Below are 18,840 nucleotides of genomic sequence, written 5' to 3'. Positions count from 1 at the left end.
TAGGGGGAGCAGCCAAAGTTGTTGAGCTTCATCATCATCATCATCATCTTTATTACGGTCACAGACCAGCACATGTTAAAATAGAAACACACAATAATTTAGGAAACAGAACAGATAAAACGGGTGAATGGGATGACTCAAAGAAGGGGGAATGCGTGAGAGAGACTTAAAATTAGCTAGAGGGTTAAGAGCAAGCAGATGCAAAAGCAACTATAGAAGGGAGGGTGCAAGAGAGGGAATGGGTCTTGCGACTGAGCCTTGCGTTTTGGTCAAGTGTGTGACCCAAACCATCACAGCAGTGGAAAATCTGGCTGAGTATATTATGTCTGGGTTTGCATCTTGAAGTAGCAAGGAGGTATAGAGTTGCTCTGTCCGTCCAGGGAATTTGTGTACTATTGGCAGGATGAACCTGACTTGTCTGTCTCTATAATACTGGCAGTGGAAGAAGACATGTTCAGTAGTTTCTAGTTGCCCTGAGCCACAGGGGCACTTCCTCTCCTTGTACGGTACCTTCCTAAAATAGGGTTCCTGGATATGTGGAACAAAAGGGAACTAGACATTTCAAAGTTTTCTCACCTAACTTCTTATAATCAGTGAAAACCTTCACCCAGAATTGGTCCAGTCCACATTCTTTGAAAAATGATTTCAATGAACCATCACAAGTTACGTCAACAAGTGCCTATTGCTCTTCCGCAGACAGAGCTGTTAGTTGTACATCACCACATTCAAAAGGATTCCTTATCCATGAGTTTTCAGGATTTGGTGCAGGGAAGTAATCTTCTGGTATCAATTCTTTGTCAGTGGTCTCCAGTGTTGGGATGTTAATGAGGCTTCAACCTTCTACTCAGCTTGCCCATAACCTTATTTTTTAAATCACTGCCTCAATCTTATCTTCAGCGTAGAAAATATTCACATCACTACCTTGAAGGCTTGTGTTGAGAGTCTTCAAGTATGTGAAAACATCTGCTAAGTAGGCTACCATAAACAACCACACAAAGTGGTTCAACTGATCACATGGAAATTTTCAGAAAAAGTCATACTTCATCACGTAACTCAAAGAATCGCTTCAGTATTTTCATCCTTGACAGCCAACACACTTCTGTATGTAAAAATAACTGCATATGCAAGCAGGCAGGCATTGGTCACAAGCAGAGGCTGGGGTGGTCCATGGAAGGCTTTCACTGTGCAATTAACAAGATAAGTGAGTCCCCCAGCAGGGGATGGTGCCGCGGACCCCCAGGGTGCATTCCGCGGACCCCCAGCGGTCCCCGGATCCCTAATTGGGAACCACAGTATTAGATCATAAAAGGATAAATTTCTGTGCATGAAATCATTCGACAGAGATGCAAACCAAGTCCAGTTCTATGCCAAGCTCTGTAGGAAGCTGCTACAGAATCTCTGAGGAATGTGCATACTTAACAGCAGACGGAAGAACTCACTCTTAGTAACAATTAAGTGCTCCTCAAGAGAGGCCTGCAGACTTCTCCCTCCTTCTTCTCTAGCATGCATGCCCTGCCCCTTCTCTGGTTGATCTTAACCATGGTTGGATTGGTACACGCATTCATACTAAACCATGATGAAGGAAAGAGATGCCCAGGACATTTTGCTTCCTAAGGTGAAGGACAAGGTGGTGCCTCCTCCCCCTTCCATGTACAAAAACCATTTGGATGGGCATTTGAATCTTACATCAACACAAGTGGTGGGATAGCATCCTCTTCTGCACCTGAAGCAGCAAGCTAGTTTAGGAGTGAACTGCCCTGCAACAGAAGGGGGTGACTAAAAATAACTCAGGAGGAACAGCCAGAGGGATTACCCACCACCACTGTCCCCCAGCATCTGCAGAAAGAATTGCTTGCTTCTCTCTGCCAAATGGCAGGACTGGCATTAAACAGATACAAGCTTGTAACCCATTCCCATTCAGTTATCTATAGAGAAGAGAGCAGCAGTGCTACATTGGTGTGTACCATGTGATTACAGTTGGACAATGGAAGGCACATTGGAAAGAAGAGGTAGGGTGTCCAATATCCACATTAACAAACACCCCAACATCCATCTTTCACAACTGTATAGCCGAAGCATATTCACAGCCCAACATAGGCTGGATGAACATAAGATAAATGGACTTAATGCAACTAAGCAAACATGACATTTTCCTTGCACTGTGATCACAGATGAGTCATTAAGTAAAATGATTAATCACAAATCAATGTTACTAAGCTCCTTTAGAGACGATGTGGCCCTTGTCATGCAAGTATAAGCTCTCCATTTATGGGCTAATGCATTAATTCTCGCTCTCGGGCTGTTGTTGTTGGTCTTAAACATCACAGTCTGCCGGAAATTTGTGTGCAATTAAGCTCAAGTGATGACCTCCTTATACACATTTTGGCACTTTTTATCTGGTAGCATGCTGTGCAAATATATAAATGAATTCAAGCATTATATGGAATTGCATTAACTGTAATTTCCAGGCAGACAGATATATTTCAGAATTTTAATACATTCACCAACAAGGTATTCAGCACCATAAATTACTCATTTTATCAGTCTGCAAATAGTTTTATCGGTCAGTGAGTGGATTTGTTCCAGGGCATTATGATCGACTGTTTTGCAGCTGGACGAAACGCAGCTGGTTCCTTTCAAATGGTTGGTTTTTTTCCCTTTCCCCCAGATCTACTGGTTTGGAAAGAAGGAAGTGGATTTGTCTTAAGAATTACACAGAACATCCGTTCTGAAAGGAGCATGCTGACTGCCAATCCACTACTGAGCCAAATTCAGGGTTCTTAGGTTGGCTTATAAAGTCCTTAAACAACACAAGGTTTGGATACCTAAAGGAGTGTGTCTTCTCCCTTAAAGATCTGCCCATGAGATCTTGGAGGGAGGTCCTTGCAGCTCTACCGTGGGCAGCTGAAATTCACCATGTGGCAATGGGTCTTCTTGGTGATAGTGGCACCCTGGCTACATAATTCTCTCTCTTCCCAAGATGCAACCGGCACCGATTCTTTTAAGCCATTAAGGTGGGTGGACATACACACCTAAACATGGGTTTGTCCAACTGAGAGAGCCAGTATTCGTGCACATGCTTTGAATGGAAAATAGGTCTCGGATTCAGTCCCTGGCATCTCCAATTAGGATGAGGCAGCAAGTGGCAGGAAAGAGCTCTGCCCGAAACCCTGGAAAGCTACTCCCAGGCTCTCCCAGGCTGCATACACAGTTAAAGCACATGGCTCACCCCAAAGAATTCTGGGAACTGTAGTTTGTTGTGGATGCTTGGAATTATAGCTGTGTTCAGTGCAAACTACGGTTTCCAGGATTCTCTGCAGGAAGCTATGTGACCTGGCCACAGTGATCCATGCGACAGTCACCTCCAGGCTTGACTACTGTAATTCGCTCTACGTGGGGCTGCCCTTGAAGCTGTCCCAGAAACTCCAGCGGGTGCAGAATGCTGCAGCGAGGCTCCTCACAGGGTCTCTGCCATGGGAGCATATTCACCCAGTGCTTTTCCAGCTGCACTGGCTCCCGGTGGAGTACAGGGTCAGATTTAAGGTGCTGCTTTTGACCTTTAAAGCCCTTCACGGCCTAGGACCCTCGTACCTACGGGACCGCCTCTCCCGGTATGCCCCACGGAGAGCCTCAAGGTCCATAAATAGCAACACCCTAATGGTCCCGGGCCCTAAGGAAGTTAGATTGGCTTCAACCAGAGCCAGGGCCTTTTCAGCACTGGCTCCGGCCTGGTGGAACGCTCTGCCTCATGAGACCAGGGCCCTGTGGGATCTGATTTCTTGCCGCAGGGCCTGTAAGACAGAGTTGTTCCGCCTGGCCTTTGGCTTGGAGCCAATTTGATTCCCTCCCTCTCTTTCTTTTTTCCTTTCCTTCTCCTCCTGCGATGAGGCTACATTTTAATATTTTAATGTTTCAATATTTTAATGTTGTATTTTAATTTTGTTTTTAAGTTGTAATCATTCAACTTGTTTTTATTATTGCTTGTAAGCCGCTCTGAGCCCGGCCTTGGCTGGGGAGGGCAGGGTATAAATAAAAATTATTATTATTGTTATTATTATTATTAAAAACAGCCCCAGAGTAGACAGTACTGAGAGAGGTGGAGACCTGGTTTGTGACAGCTTCCTATATCCACTGATCATTCTCCCTCATCGTTTAGAATAGGTTTCCTTTGAACGGCTGCATCTCAGTGACAGAGTAACTGCTTCATGTCCTTATTCAACTCCTGTAGTGTCCCATCAACCCCAAGGGGGGGGTCAATAATTTGGGAGATGCTAACCTAGTGCCTAATCCTTGGCTCTTATTGCAACTCAGCCTAAACATGTGTAATTGAAATGATGACATAGTCTTCCCTTGCCCCCTTCTCTAATGTTTCACTGTGCCTCTTTTAGGCTGTATTTTGGAAAGTATCAGAAAACTAAGATGGTGCTCTATCTTTAGAAAGGGGTTCCTAAACTGTGATCTGTGGCCCAAAAGCCTCATTCAGGTGATCCACAACATGTCCACATGAAACAGCCATATTGATTCTTAATTGTATTTCTATTGCCTCTTTTTATCTTATACATTGTATAAGATGTATTGCTCCGTATTACAATTTTTATTCTGGGGCGTTCAAATTACAATACAATAAAAAAGTAATACTCAATAAAAATACAATTAAAAACCATGGGCCATTGAGCACAGTGCATTACAATTGCTACAATAGGCAATGATAATGATAATAATAAAATCAGTAACCAATTTGTAAGTGGTCCAGCAGGTGCGGTGAGTTTGGGAACTGGTCTTAAGACTGGAGCTACTGGACACTATCTGGCAGAGTGCTGACCTAAATGGCCTCCAGATCTAGTTGTCTTTCAGACTTCACATTTGGCATGTTAATTAGATGCCACCAGTAGAGCATGATCTCATTTTGCTAGAACATATTTAAAAACACCATTTAACCTTTACTTACAGAAGCTGCCCAGTATCATCTTCTAAGGATCCTTATGCTAATACACATACCATTTGATATCTAAAGGATGGTCCACACAAGTATGTCTGGGGGGGGTGGGGGGGTGCACACATGCAAAAGCCATCACATATGCATTTTATCATCTGTTAATGTAAACTGATTTACTTTACCTTCGACATTCTCATGGATAAATCAAGCAGGCGAGCACCTTTTTATGTGTCTAAAATTCTGCTCTGAGTGGTTTTGCATTCCAGAATTTTTATCTGCACCTACTTGATACATAGCAATAACTTTTGCTTTCTAAACCAAGCGCTTACTATTTGTGTAGTTGCAGGATGCCCTCTAGTGGAAACCAAAGATGCTTGCAAGCAAATTAAGATGAAAGTACAGTGGTACCTCAGGTTAAATACTTAATTTGTTCTGGAGGTCCGTACTTAACCTGAAACTGTTCTTAACCTGAAGCACCACTTTAGCTAATGGGGCTTCCTGCTGTTGCTGCGCCGCCGGAGCACGATTTCTGTTCTCATCCTGAAGCAAAGTTCTTAACCTGAAGCACTATTTCTGGGTTAGCGGAGTCTGCAACCTGAAGCATATGTAACCTGAAGCATATGTAACCCGAGGTACCACTGTACAGCACATTTTTAAAAATTCCTTCTGGCAGCATTAAGTAGTTGGTGCTGTTGGGTAGATGTCAAGGCTGAGGAGGGGCCCATGCTGACACACCTGTCCCTGTCCCTGGGAAAAGGTGTTGCAATTAAAGACAATAGGAAGAGCGCTGCAGAAACACTGTAAAGCTGCTACCAGTCCATGATGATACTGAACTTGGTAAGTCAGTGGTCTGACTTGATAGGAATCAGGTTGTAAGCTTCTTGAGAACAGGGACCTATCTGTGTTTCCTGACTCACTCTGCCAAGCACCATATGCAATGACTGTATAGTACACATAAATAATCCATTTATCTGTAGGAGCAATCCAAGTATGGCACTGAACACATATAGTTGCATTATTATGTTTCATTTTAATATTATTCCAAACTATCATATCCACTAATTTAAAGTACAATTAAGGGCTTAAGGGGGAGAAAAGTAAAACAGTATCCTATTGGGAAAAACCTTCACAACATCAAAAAATAAAGAAAGAACAGAGTTTTCCACAAACATCATAGTGAGTAGATACAGAATGTACAGCAAACAGTTGTATGTACATGTGCATTTCAGCATACAATACACTTTTGCAGAGAACCTGGAAAATAGTCCAGATTTAATATATCTATTTGTATTTAAGACCATCTGAAGTATATTGCCAAAGGTAAACATCTTCTTTGCTTTGGTTATGAAGCACACATCCTCAGAATGCCAATGCCATTGGCCCTTACGAAGCAACTCTCAACCATGTTTCTGAACATATTTGATGCTCCCTGCATCTCTCTAATCTCCCCCCCCCCCGGTCACAAACCATCACACACACACCCAATGCATTCTGATCCAGTATGATGCACATGATCTGATAACAGCTCAGGTTATAATGTTAATTGCCCCCCTGCTGCACTGATTTTGGCCAACATGACAAATAATAATCCAAAATAATCTGCAAGACACAGGGAGTATAATACTACTGATCCAACATGTTGAAGTGGCTAAACTGTGCATCCACCAGATGTGGTTGGACTTCACCTCCTATCAGCCTGAGGGATCAGCAGAGTTGCAGCCCAAGAGCATATGGAGGGCCACAGGCTAGTCACCCACAAGTTAAGGTTTCCAGATAAGTGATGAGAATCTGATCTACTGGGAAAACCTGTTTGCAAAAAGGAAGAAAGTCAACAGCATGCTAATATTTAGAAGGCAGGTGTGCCAAGGGGGTGGGAAAAATATGAGCACTAACAGGTCCTTTTATTTCAGCATTAGTAAGAAATTTGGCTAATGTCCTATAACATTTTCTACAAGTGCTGTACACCAGCCTTAAGGGGTTTTTAAGTCATATATACAATCTGATGTAATATTTGTGTGAGAAATTCTCTATGGTTTTCTTTGACCAACATACAGAAAAAACAAAACAAAAACTTATTGCGAACCACAAGATCATTTTAAATGTTGAGATCGCCAACTTCAGCGAGCATTTTGAACAGAACCAGGGTATAGCATCCTATATCCTGCCTTACACAAATGTCACTGCTTTATTTCAGTCAAACATTTCTATCAGAAAATGAAACCAATGCAGATGCAAGAACAAGATGTAAAACAGATCTTATTAGGCTAAGAGAACAACTTTTTTTCCAATCAAGTTTTCAGTGCTCCTTCTAAGCTTTGTGAGATCAGCAATTCCAAAGAAGGTGAATTGTGTATTTGCTCACTTTCACTAGTTAAATTATTTATGCATCTTGTAAAGCATTCAAGATAAATAGGACCCAGACAAAAGTCTACCAAGCAGACCCCCCAACTTGCTTCCATTCTATAACAAGTGTGTATGAATGGGGTTGGGGCTCAGCTATAGTTTCATTTTCACTTACAATGCTAGTTTAATTCAAAATGAATGTTCACGGAGTGACCAGTGTGTTCAGTTTAGACAGAGAAGCACCTTAAACACAGTACATTATGTGCTCAATAAAATAAAGATTAATGGGGGTGGGGGTTTAAAGGGAAACTATAAAGTGTTATGCAACCATTCAGCTACAAAAACCAAGATCTAGGAGGGAGGCAAAATAGATCAAACACTCAAAAAAATTGCCATAATGATGAGTTTTGGCTGTGGTCTTATCCTATTTACTCCAAAGTATCTTACCTGCGACCTATGAGCTACTTCAAAACAAATGTTTCCTGCTTTGGGGGAGGGGTATGTGTGTGTGTTATGTGTGATTGCCTAATGAAACAAGACTTTAGTAGAAACTTTTTAGAATTAGAGCCAGGAGTATCACATCATTAAGAACTGCTTTTAAAGTAGAAATCCCTTTATCTAGTGAATGTCCAACACTTGTAACTACTTGAAATTTACCCACAGTATCATCAGTTCCTAAAAGTTAGATGTGATTCAGAAACATTAAACTACAGCTTAGCATTACATGCATGAACCTGCTCCCCACTTCTATCTCTTTATCCAGTGTGGCCATACAGAGATCAGCAACATCCACTTCAGTTTTAAGCTAACCAGAGTTTGCCACTTTCACCTGAGTTGGGAACTACGGTTGCTTTTAACCATGGTTTATGCAAAAGAGCCAAGATCAGAAACCAACTTTGAGTTGGCGTCTTTAGACAAACAGTAGCTTACACTAAGCAGTTCGAAAACACTTCAAGTGAAATAAACAGAGGTTAGTCGGAAATGGAAGAAGGTGCTTCCTAGCTGGTATTGGAGGATGCACATAACGCTGAATTTAGTGCATCTCCCACAGATTGACGCTATGAAAGCTAAACAATGTAGAGGCAGTAGTAATGAAGATGTGCAACGGGTCTTTTAAACACACTTGCTTAACTCTGTTATAGCAAATAATGTCATGAAACCACTCATAAATATTAACCAAATGAGATCACTTTAACCATGAAACTGAATAAAGAAATATGTGGTTTTATGCAAAAACATAAGGTCAGGATGGAAATCTCTCAACCGCTGCCTTTTTCCCCAAAAAAGCTGAAGAGGACTTTGAGAAATAAACATTATTATCTTTTTGAAACACCAGGAAAATGTTATCTGCTTAATTTCAATTTTGCAATGTTCTCCTCAAAACCTTCACTTTAAAGAAGAGGTCTCAAATAAATTTTAAGGCACATGACACTACAGTGATTTGGAACATATACACACATGCATCTAGAGGGAGGAAATGTGAATTTGTTTCTAGAAGTTTCCTTCACCAGATTGTCCTATTGCTTTGTAACACCACATCAGGCCTTCACACCATGAATGACCCACCCGGCTATATGTAGCCATATTTCATGGCCTGACAGGCACTTGCAAGCACTTTCTGCCTGCCTGGTTTTGAATTCCCTGGCAAGCAGAAACGCAGGTTCAATAGTCCCTTGTGGGCCATGTATACGTTAGTCATGGGGTGCATTTGGCTTAAAAGGTTCCCCAGTCCCTGCAGTAAATGAAGGCATGGGAGAATTATTGGGGTTTCTTTGTTTCTGTTTTTATTATGTATTCTTTTTTTTATTGTAATTTTATGTTGCGAACCGCCCTGAGTTCTATGGGCATAGGGCAAAATAAAAATTAAATAATAATTATTTCAATAAATTTAAAAATGATTTTGTGTAGCCTTAAAGCCTTGATATGATTTGCACTAGGAACAAAAATGTGCGACGTGAAACTGTAGTGTCTTGCTTGTGCAAACAGGACTTGCCCTTGTAGCCCTCCCCAACATTCCCAAAATCTGCTCTGCAAAAACTGAGGGATCCTTCAGAGCAGATGGGGAGGGCACGGGGGGAGGAGAAGGAAGGGCAATCCTGTCACATCCACTGGGAGAACGTGTCACCCACTAACTATTAATGGAGTTGCAGTTTTTTGTTTTGTTTTTAAAAGAAAATAACATTAAGCCATTCAGGCCAAAAAGCAGGTAGAGGGGGAAATACTCTTACCCAAAGAACAACTATTATATCTATCTGGTTAAGGCGGAATTACAAACGAAATGCAAACTTTTCAGTAAAGTACTCACAGATATTTGAAAGCAAAATAAATTAGCCTTAGTTTATTTTTATTTTTTTTAAGTATCCTCTTAATCTCTTATCACATGCCTTTTTTTGCTTTTAAACTATAGATGAGGGACACAGGCTAACTAGCCCCAGCTCCAATCAAAATTTTGGTAAAAGTATATGTAAACAATATAATAGGCTTAAGGCTTAGAAAGAACACTGATTTAAAATAAAATAAAAAATCACCCCTGTCACATCAGGACATCCACATCTCTTTCATGGTCGTCCTCAGTGACTTTTAAAGAAAGAACCTCTTCATTAAGGAACAAACCACTCAGTCTCTCCTTTCGAGCCTGCCGTTGCTCTTTCAGTTGTCTCTTGCGCAGAGCCTTTTGCTGAAGCTTGCGCTGTTTAGAACGTTTCTGTCAAAATAAAGGAAATGGCCAAAGTCAATCCCAGTCTCTACACAAAACTGTACACACCACTGTAAAACAAGACACATATTTAACTAGGACTTCGTACACACAATACATTTAAAGCACCCCTCCCCCAAGAATTCTGGGAACTGTAGTTTGTTAAGGATACTGAGCATCATAGCTCTAAACCACAGTTCCAACTAGGGTGGGGAGATGTGCTTTAAACAGATGTTGTGTATACAGCCAAAAACTAATCCAGTATTTTCAGGTAAGCATCTTTTACTGGGATACTGGGATGGAAGAGGAAGAAAGGAACCCTCTTCTACATGCCTCGTAATATCCAGTTACATATGGCAATAATCTGATGATGCTGGAAGGCTCCACCCACAGAGATATGCCAACTCTATCCTCCCTACACGAAGTTCAATGAGAAAGGACTCTTTACAGAAATCTGCATGAAAGCAGATTTATAGCAAGATGGGTGACAGGACCTTTTCAGTGGTGGCTCCCTGGCTTTGGAATGCCTCCCTAGTGAGGCACATTTGTCTCTACCGTTATTAATTTTCAGGAGGAATTTGAAAACATTCCTGTTTGCCCAGACATTTGGTGGCTGAAGAATATTTGTTTCTGGCAATCCTGTAATGGGATGGAATAATGTAACTGTAACTGGTTTCCTAATGTTTTAAACTGTTTTAGAATGTTTTTGCTTTGTTTTCTTTTTTTAAGTTGCATTTCTGTTTCCTGCCCTGGGCATCCTGAGGAGGAAGGGTGGTATATAAATCCAAAAAACCAACAATTTCTTTTTTGGAGCTATAAATTTAACAACAACATAAGACCATATTCATTGCTTTCTTTGGTTCAAAACGTGACTCGACTCGGGAATGGCTGCTTTCCTTCACCTTTGATTGTATAGATATAAAAATTTTAAAAAGAAAACAAAAAAGAGAAATCTTAATGACATTTTCTTTGACTACAATCCAAAGTTAACAGCTAGTTTCCCTTTGGGGTCAGGAGTATACTATGGCTTTCCTGAAGAAATATGAGTAATTGAAATGGTGCTATACTGAAAGTGCTAATCTTTCAAAGTTCAATTGTCCACAATGCTAACAAATACTGAACTTGTTTGCTTAAGCTGTTTTAGCTCTTATTCCATACTTTCAAATCTGATGGCAAAATAAAAGAGCGCTAGAGCTCATTAAGCTGCAAGTTACCTACAGGAAAGGTGGGCTACCCTTTTCTCCGGAATCCTCAAAAAATAACATTCATCGAGCTTTTGCAACATGTAAATGCATTTACATTTTAACTGCAATGATTCAAAGTATACTAATAAGGTTTTTTTAAAGTCCATCTGAATCTGAAGCTTTACTTTTGAATCCCTGATTCGCTCTGCAGCACTTGCAGACAAGTTGCTGTCGCTGTGAGCCCGGCTCATGTTAGCGCTGGAGTTTGAACCAGAGTTGCCAATGCTGGAACCGCTGCTGCTCGCTGAGCTGACCATGCTGGCGCTGCTGCTGCTGGCACTGGCACCGCTCACTCCACTGGCACTGCCACAACTGTAGCTGCTTCGCTTCCAGTTCTCCCTTGCAGACCGCTGCCGGGGGCCATGCTCCTTGATATAATTTCTGACCTAAACACACAAAGAAAGAAGTCAAGGCGAAGAGTCAAAGTGGCAAGTGCTTGGGTACACCTGGCCTTCAAAAGACTGAGGCCACATCCACACAATAACATCCAAAGCACTAGTTACAGGTAGGTAGCAGTGTTGGTCTGCCGTAGTCGAAACAAAATAAAAAAAACTCCTTTCAGTAGCACCTTAGAGACCAACTAAGTTTATTATTGGTATGGGCTGAAGTGTGCATGCACACGAAAGATCATACCAATAACAAACTTAGTCTCTATGGTGCTACTGGAAGGAATTTTTTTATTTTGTTTTGATCCAAAGCACTATTATACCAATTTAATCATGGCTTCTGGCCAAAGAATCCTGAGCACTGCGGTTAGTTAAGGGTGCTGGGAATTATTAGGAAAACTCCTCTTCCCCTCACAGAACTAAAATTCCTAGGTGGTTAAGCAATCAATCTTTCTCCCCAAGAAAGTCTGGGAATTGCATCTCTATGAGGGGAACAGGAATCCCCTAATAATTCTCAGCACCCTTAAAAAACAAAACCCCACAGCTCCCAGGATTCTTTGGGGGAAAGCCATGACTATTTAAAGTTGTATGATACTGCTTTGAATATCTACTGCAGATGGGGCCTGAATTAGTGCTGTATGGTCCACATGATGCTATATGAAGATTGTTCAGAAACTTCACTTGGTTTTAAAAGCAACTACAGGGGGAACCCTACTATACATACAGGTGCTTTACCAGGTCCAATGGCTGGAATATTCTAGAAGAAACTTTTGAAAATGGTCTTGAACAGAAAATTTCCCCAGCAACAGGTGCTCAACTAAGTCTGGGTCATTGTAAATGAGTATGTGAAGGAGTCTGCATTAGGTCTCTGGCTGGATAGCTAAAAGAGAAAAAGATTATGTTGCTTTATTTGTTTTCTTTATTAAATGACCAGTGTAAAGTTTTGTAAACAATAAAGGCTCTGAAAAACAGAACCAAATGGTGTTTATTCCTGTAATGGGGATTTCACTAAGAGCTGCAATGCTGCTGCTGTAAAGAAGTAAAAGATGCAGGAAAACTTTTCTGTAAAAGGAACTCTGCTGCAGAAAGAAAGGAAAACCCAAGAGTAGATGCTCACCCACCAACACCAATGACTTCCCCTCCTTTTCAATATACTTTAAAGCCCTAAGTAGCCTGGGACCAGGATATTCAAGGATCCCCATCTCCAGAGAGTATGCTGATAGACGAGGATATCCACAGGCCACTACCTTCAATAAGTATCTCTTTATTAAGTAAGGTATGGTGGAAATGATTTCAAGTAAACACATATGAGTAACAACAAAAATCTGATGGAGAACGAAAGGGATGGAACAACCCTGACACAATTGTAGAAGTATGTATTCTTACTCTTGAGGGGCCCAACAAAGAGGGCTTTACCTTATGAGAGCTCATTCCAAAATAAAATGCATTAAGTCTTTCAGTTGCCCTTAAATTAACAACTAATTGTTACTGTTTATAGAAGTATGCAGCAAGATCATGCATACCAGAATAAGACAAATAGTTGGTTTAAAAAGAATCTCAAGCTCAGTTTCACATACCTGTTTCAGCTTTTCATCAGTGAGGCAATTTAGTTCGATAATAAACTCATTGTCTGTAGGAGAAATCTGAGCTGTGGGATCAATAATTTTAATGATGTCAAGCTGCTCTCGAAGCCCCATCTCCATGCTGACTTTACGACTCAGATATTCAATGTATTCCACCTAAGAAAACAATGGAACAGGTAGTTAGTTACCAATGATGCTCACTGAGAATCCCACATTCAAGGGGAGATGGGTTGTGAGAGGAGGACAGGGATTTCTTGGTTGAAGCCTCCTGCCTTTGGACTGGCCTCCTCAGAGAAATTTGGGTAGCATCATCTCTGCTCTCTTTAGACAACAAGCCAAGCCTTACTGTCTATCCTCCCCAATTCTTTCCTACCAGTTGCTATCTGCTAGTTATGCTTTATCCTCTATTTAGTCTATTATGGATGGCCTTTGGGGGGCTTTTAAAACATTTTTATTAGATGGAGGCAGGGTATAAATGTCAGCTCTTTCACAATTCAAGATACCTTGAATAACACCACAGAAAAATAAAACTTGAGAAATTAACCTCCTCTATATAATTAAGAGAATTAGCACTTACTGTTGCAAACCAGAGTTTTATCTGCTATGAATAATTTAGCCCTTAAAAATTTGTTTACAAGCATGCAGTCTCCAAATTCAAAAAGGTTTTACCTGTTCATCGTTAGTCATTGCACTCCATGGAAGCTCATCAAGATTCCTGTGCTTGTTTTTCTTTTTTGGGAGCATGCAGGGAGAGCTTGATATACTGGGTATGATGTCAGAAAGCACATCACTTCCACTTGCAATGTCACTGCCAGGCAACTTATAGACAAAAAAATACATATATCCGATCAATTTCAGAATGAAGCAATGCAGTCCAACATTCAGGAACAAACTAAAACACTAGAATTAAATACGGAAAATTAAGGCTTCAATCCTAAACACACCTACATGGGAACCAACTGTGTTAGGAAAAGTAGCATTGACTTATGGCTACTGTCTAGCTAGAAACACAGTGCTTTCAATGTTGTTATACAGACCACGGCAGTTTATTAATGCATGGGACAGCCTATAAAAGCATTTTTACCTGCCATTCAAATTCACTGTCTGACCAGTCCCAATATGTACTAATGGAAGAAGAGACATCACTGCAGACACTACCCTCCGGGAACAAATCAAAAGATGTCAGGTCCTGATCATCCAAAAGTGAGAAGCAGTCATCCTGGTCACCGACAGAGACAGACGAAAACAGTTCTTCACTGCATTCAGAGCTGGCTACACTCGTGCCACATGAAGTCAAGTTCCACCTGCAAAACAGAATGGCAGTCACATTTGACCTTAGTATTTCAGTAACATTGAATGTTGCTAGCTTACTTGGAATTAAAAGCCAGCTAACCTAAGCACCAGGATGAACAGCTGTTGACAGGTATCTGCTTAAGACCTTGAGTGCACAATAACATGCAGTAAGCAAGTTGTGTGTCCCCCATATCTTGCATCGAGCTTCAAAGCAGCCATTCAAAATATGCACCAGTTATGGGGCAACAAAGGGTACATGGCAGATTAGGGATTGTTCATGTTCAGCTCACAGTGAGCCAGACAACGGCCTCGAAGGATGACAAAATAAGCCCTAAGTTAGACCTCAAGTTAATATTTCTTAAACAATGGTACCCCATCTATAAACTCCATTATCCCATCAGAAGTCCACAAGCTTAGCAGCTTTCCAGGCTTCAGAAAAGAAGTAAATGCACCTCTTTTTCAAATGAACTTCACAGACAAAACTTTAGCTTTCAATATGCTGCTGCAGCCAGATGTGTTAATAACTGTAAACTGAAATTGTTTACATACATACACCATTTTATTTGTATGCAGCCTTTCCATAATTCAAACCATGCTTATGGCGGCTTGCAAAATGGGAGGGGGGGGATGCTCAACTACAAAGAAAAGTAGTCATAAATAATAAAACATCAAAAATACATGACCAAATTGAAAAATTTCCACATAAATCATAATCAGACCTAAAATAAAGATACCAAAAAAAAATCAAGAACAACCCCCCTCCAAGCAAATTCCTGAGTATTGTATAATGCTTTATTGTTATAAGTATTTATCTTGCAATTTTTGTGTTTCAAACTGCTTCAGGGATCCAACAGGCAAAAAAGCAGGAATAATGGCTGCCATGAACCCTTCTGAAGTTTACCATTGTTTATTTTCTCTATCAGGGGTTCTGTACCTACAGGTGAAACTCAAAAAATTATAATATCATGGAAAAGTTCATTTATTTCAGTAATTCAGCTTAAAAAGTGAAACTAATATAGGAGATAGACTCATGACATGCAAAGCAAGATATGTCAAGCTTTTATTTGTTATAATTGTGATGATCATGACATACAGCTGATGAAAACCCCAAATTAACAATCTCTGAAAATTAGAATATTAAATGAAATCAGCAAAACAAGGATTGCAAATAGAGCAATACTGGACCTCTGAGAAGTAGAAGCATGCATATGTACTCAGTACTTGGTTTGGGCCCCTTTTGGATCAATTACTGCCTCAATGCAGCGTGGCATGGATGCTATCAGCCTGTGGCACTGCTGAGGTGTTATGGAAGACCAGGATAACAGCCATCAGCTCTTCTGCATTGCTCAGTCTCATGTCTCTCATCTTTCTCTTGGCAATGCCACATAGATTCTCCATGGGGTTCAGATCAGGCGAACCAGGTTTTGATACTTCTGGCAGGAGATTTTAGAGCACTTCATGCTTTCTTCCGCAGATGAGCTTTATGGGGATGCTAACTAAAGTACCAAAACCTGGTTCAATGCCCATGGGATTACTGTGCTTGATTGGCCAGCAAACCCACCTGACCTGAACCCCATAGAGAATCTATGGGGCATTGCCAAGAGAAAGATGAGAGACATGAGACCGAGCAATGCAGAAGAGCTGAAGGCTGTTATTGAAGCATCCTGGTCTTCCATAACACCTCAGCAGTGCCACAGGCTGATAGCATCCATGCCACGCTGAATTGAGGCAGTAATTGATGCAAAAGGGGACCAAACCAAGTGCTGAGTACATATGCATGCTTCTACTTCTCAGAGGTCCAATACTGCTCTATTTGCAATCCTTGTTTGGCTGATTTCATTTAATATTCTAATTTTCAGAGATTGTTAATTTGGGGTTTTCATCAGCTGTATGCCATAATCATCACAATTATAACAAATAAAGGCTTGACATATCTCACTTTGCATGTCATGAGTCTATCTCATATATTAGTTTCACTTTTTAAGTTGAATTACTGAAATAAATGAACTTTTCCATGATATTATAATTTTTTGAGTTCCACCTGTACATGACAGGCAGATACAAGACAGGGCAGGCTTCACTCTGCTACAAAAAAAAGAAATGAAATTCTTGAATTTCTGCTTGTCCAGAAACATATTTCAGAAACTTGCTTAGTGTGCAAATATCAACAGTGTAAAAGGCTTCCGTGGGAATATGTTAAGGGCACAGGAGCCCTGCTAGAAAAGAAGCTGCCATCTCTACCCACTGCAAGGGTTGCCACCTTCTCTTCTGGCCCTGATCCTCTGCCCTGAACAGCAGTACTGCAAATAAAAAAATTGAACAAGTGACACTTTCCCTCGCACAGATATATCAGCAATGGGAACAGCTCTGCCTATTAATTTTCTGCATGCCAAGCAGGTTATTAAAAAAAGAAGTAGCAAACCTACCTAGCTTCTACTCGGCCTCAACCACATCAGTGTATTGAAGCCAATATGTTAGTATTTAGTCCCGTCTCTCCTTAGTTTTATTAAGAAAACGTTTTTTAAAAGCCCATACAGTCCCCTTACCCACAGCAGTCTTCTTAGCCTCCTTGTACCCAAACACCATGTGCTTTTCAATGCACAATGCGGATGCGACTGGTACCAATCCCCCCCCCACCGCCTCTCGCCATTAATTTGTGTTGCTCTGAGACTTTTGGGGTGCAGGATTGAAATACCCCGTGGAGAGAATTCTCCTACCTGCATTCTTCCCAATGGGAAATCAATAAAAACAAAAATAGGGGCTTCTACTGAAAATGTTGCATTATTAAATACTACAGAAGAATTTTTTTATTATTATTATTATTACGGAGGCCCTTTAGATGTTGAAGCAGAAGATGATATGAAAAGATAACCGCCTCGATTCATTCTTCCAGATAGGGAAGGTGTTAGGCATTCGGGCTTCCCACAAAGAAACGTCTAATTTTCCCCCACAGCTTCCCACGCAGTTAAGAGGCTTTTAAAGCTGGGGGGAGGGGGGAGAAACTATTCGGGGCATGATCCGCAGCACCTCACACCCATGTCGACGACCCTTTGAACTCCCACGGCTCTCCCATTCCCTTTCTTCCCAGCCTCCACAACAACCCTGCGAGGTAGGCCAGGGCCAGGGCCGCCGCCGCTGCATCGGGGGCCCACAAGACCACCTGGAGGCGCTCCCCCCACACCCTTCGCCGCCCCCCGTTCTCGCCTGTGGGCGTGGAGGCGGCGCAGAGGGTCCGTGCGGTGGCAGGAGGAGAGGTGGCAGCCGAAGTCGCTGACGTCCAGGCAGGCGGAGCCCTCATCGCACAAGCCGAGGCCGCCGCCAGCGCCGTGAGCGCGGGGCGGCGCGGAGAAGAGGAGGGCGCTGGGCTCATCGGGGGCCAGGAACTTCTGCGGCTCCTCGCCGGCCATGGCGGAGGCGGCGGGGCTTACGCGTCCCTCAGGCGCCCGCGGGCCCCGCGACGGGAAGGCTCAGCCGAGCCGCCATAACGGGAAAGAAAGCGATTCTCCTCCGCGATCACTGCCGGCTTCCAAACGGAGCCTCCTGTCAGAGATCCAGCGGGCGATCGCACCGGAAGCCTCTATCGCCAGCTTCCTTGCTGAGCCGCGCGCCTGCCTAGGAGGGGGGAGGGGGGAGAAAGAAGAAAGCCCGTCTCTCCCCCCCCCTCTCTCTCTCTCCCTGCAGCGCCCCCTGCCGTGGAGGCGGGCAAGGGGTGCAGCGAGCTCAAGTGGGCGTTGAAACTAGAGTTTTAAAAAATAGAGGGAAATTGTGGGGAGCATGGTTTCCGCGAGAGTATTTGAAGGACTAGACGGCTGCAAATTTAGAGCCACGTATGCTCAATTTGTTGTAAAAAATAAGAGGGCACTAGCCTCGGTCTGGCTAGCTGCAGGCGATTGCAAACAGGAGAGGCGTGGGAAACAAATTATCTCTCCTGGTTTGGAGGCTTCAGCACAGCTGTTGCTGGGTGCTACTCAGGTTTGCAATAAAAAGGCTACGTGCTTTGTCGAAGAGGCTAATAACGCGCTGAATAGCCTTGGGACAAAGACACAACGCTACCACCTTATCAGAAATCTCCTAATTTGAGGCGCTGTTGCTGGCACCAAAGCAGCGTTACGATGGAAGACAACACGGAGAACATCCCTGTGTATGAGGGAAATATATTTGGTGTTGATATGGGAACTATCAACGAGTTAATGAGAGACGACAGCATCATAGACTGCTTTATCGTCAACCCGAGAGATGAAAGTTCCCTCATGGACTGTGACGACGACTTGAGTGACATTTTCAGAGAGGGCGACCATGGCTTGATCCCGTTTGCAGGGCTTTTTGACGACGACGAAGGAAGCATGTTGGATGCCGAAAG

General features: G+C 42.2%; 1 protein-coding gene across 1 annotated transcript; it reads right to left on the bottom strand.

Moving 5' to 3' along the window:
- Positions 1-5,946: 5,946 nt before the first annotated feature.
- Positions 5,947-18,075, bottom strand: FAM199X (family with sequence similarity 199, X-linked). Its single transcript, XM_053373675.1, has 6 exons — positions 17,685-18,075; positions 14,272-14,491; positions 13,857-14,006; positions 13,182-13,343; positions 11,344-11,604; positions 5,947-9,983 (listed from the first exon to the last, which is right to left on the bottom strand). Exons 1-6 carry the CDS (start codon positions 17,885-17,887, stop codon positions 9,813-9,815), a joined length of 1,167 nt encoding a protein of 388 aa, XP_053229650.1. The 5' UTR covers positions 17,888-18,075; the 3' UTR covers positions 5,947-9,812.
- Between the last annotated feature and the right edge of the window lie 765 nt (positions 18,076-18,840).

The sequence above is a fragment of the Podarcis raffonei genome, chromosome Z, assembly GCF_027172205.1.
Source record: "Podarcis raffonei isolate rPodRaf1 chromosome Z, rPodRaf1.pri, whole genome shotgun sequence".
NCBI lineage: Eukaryota > Metazoa > Chordata > Lepidosauria > Squamata > Lacertidae > Podarcis > Podarcis raffonei.
The sequence above is the reverse complement of the archived record's forward strand: the minus strand, read 5'-3'. Positions and strand labels throughout refer to the sequence as shown.

Coding starts and splice junctions, on each gene's coding strand:
- FAM199X (XM_053373675.1), bottom strand. CDS start 17,887: ATGGCCGGCGAGGAGCCGCAGAAGTTCCTGGCCCCCGATGAGCCCAGC. Junction 14,007..14,271: donor ACAGTGAATTTGAATGGCAG/GTAAAAATGCTT, acceptor TTTGTCTATAAG/TTGCCTGGCAGTGACATTGC. Junction 13,344..13,856: donor CAATGACTAACGATGAACAG/GTAAAACCTTTT, acceptor TTGTTTTCTTAG/GTGGAATACATTGAATATCT.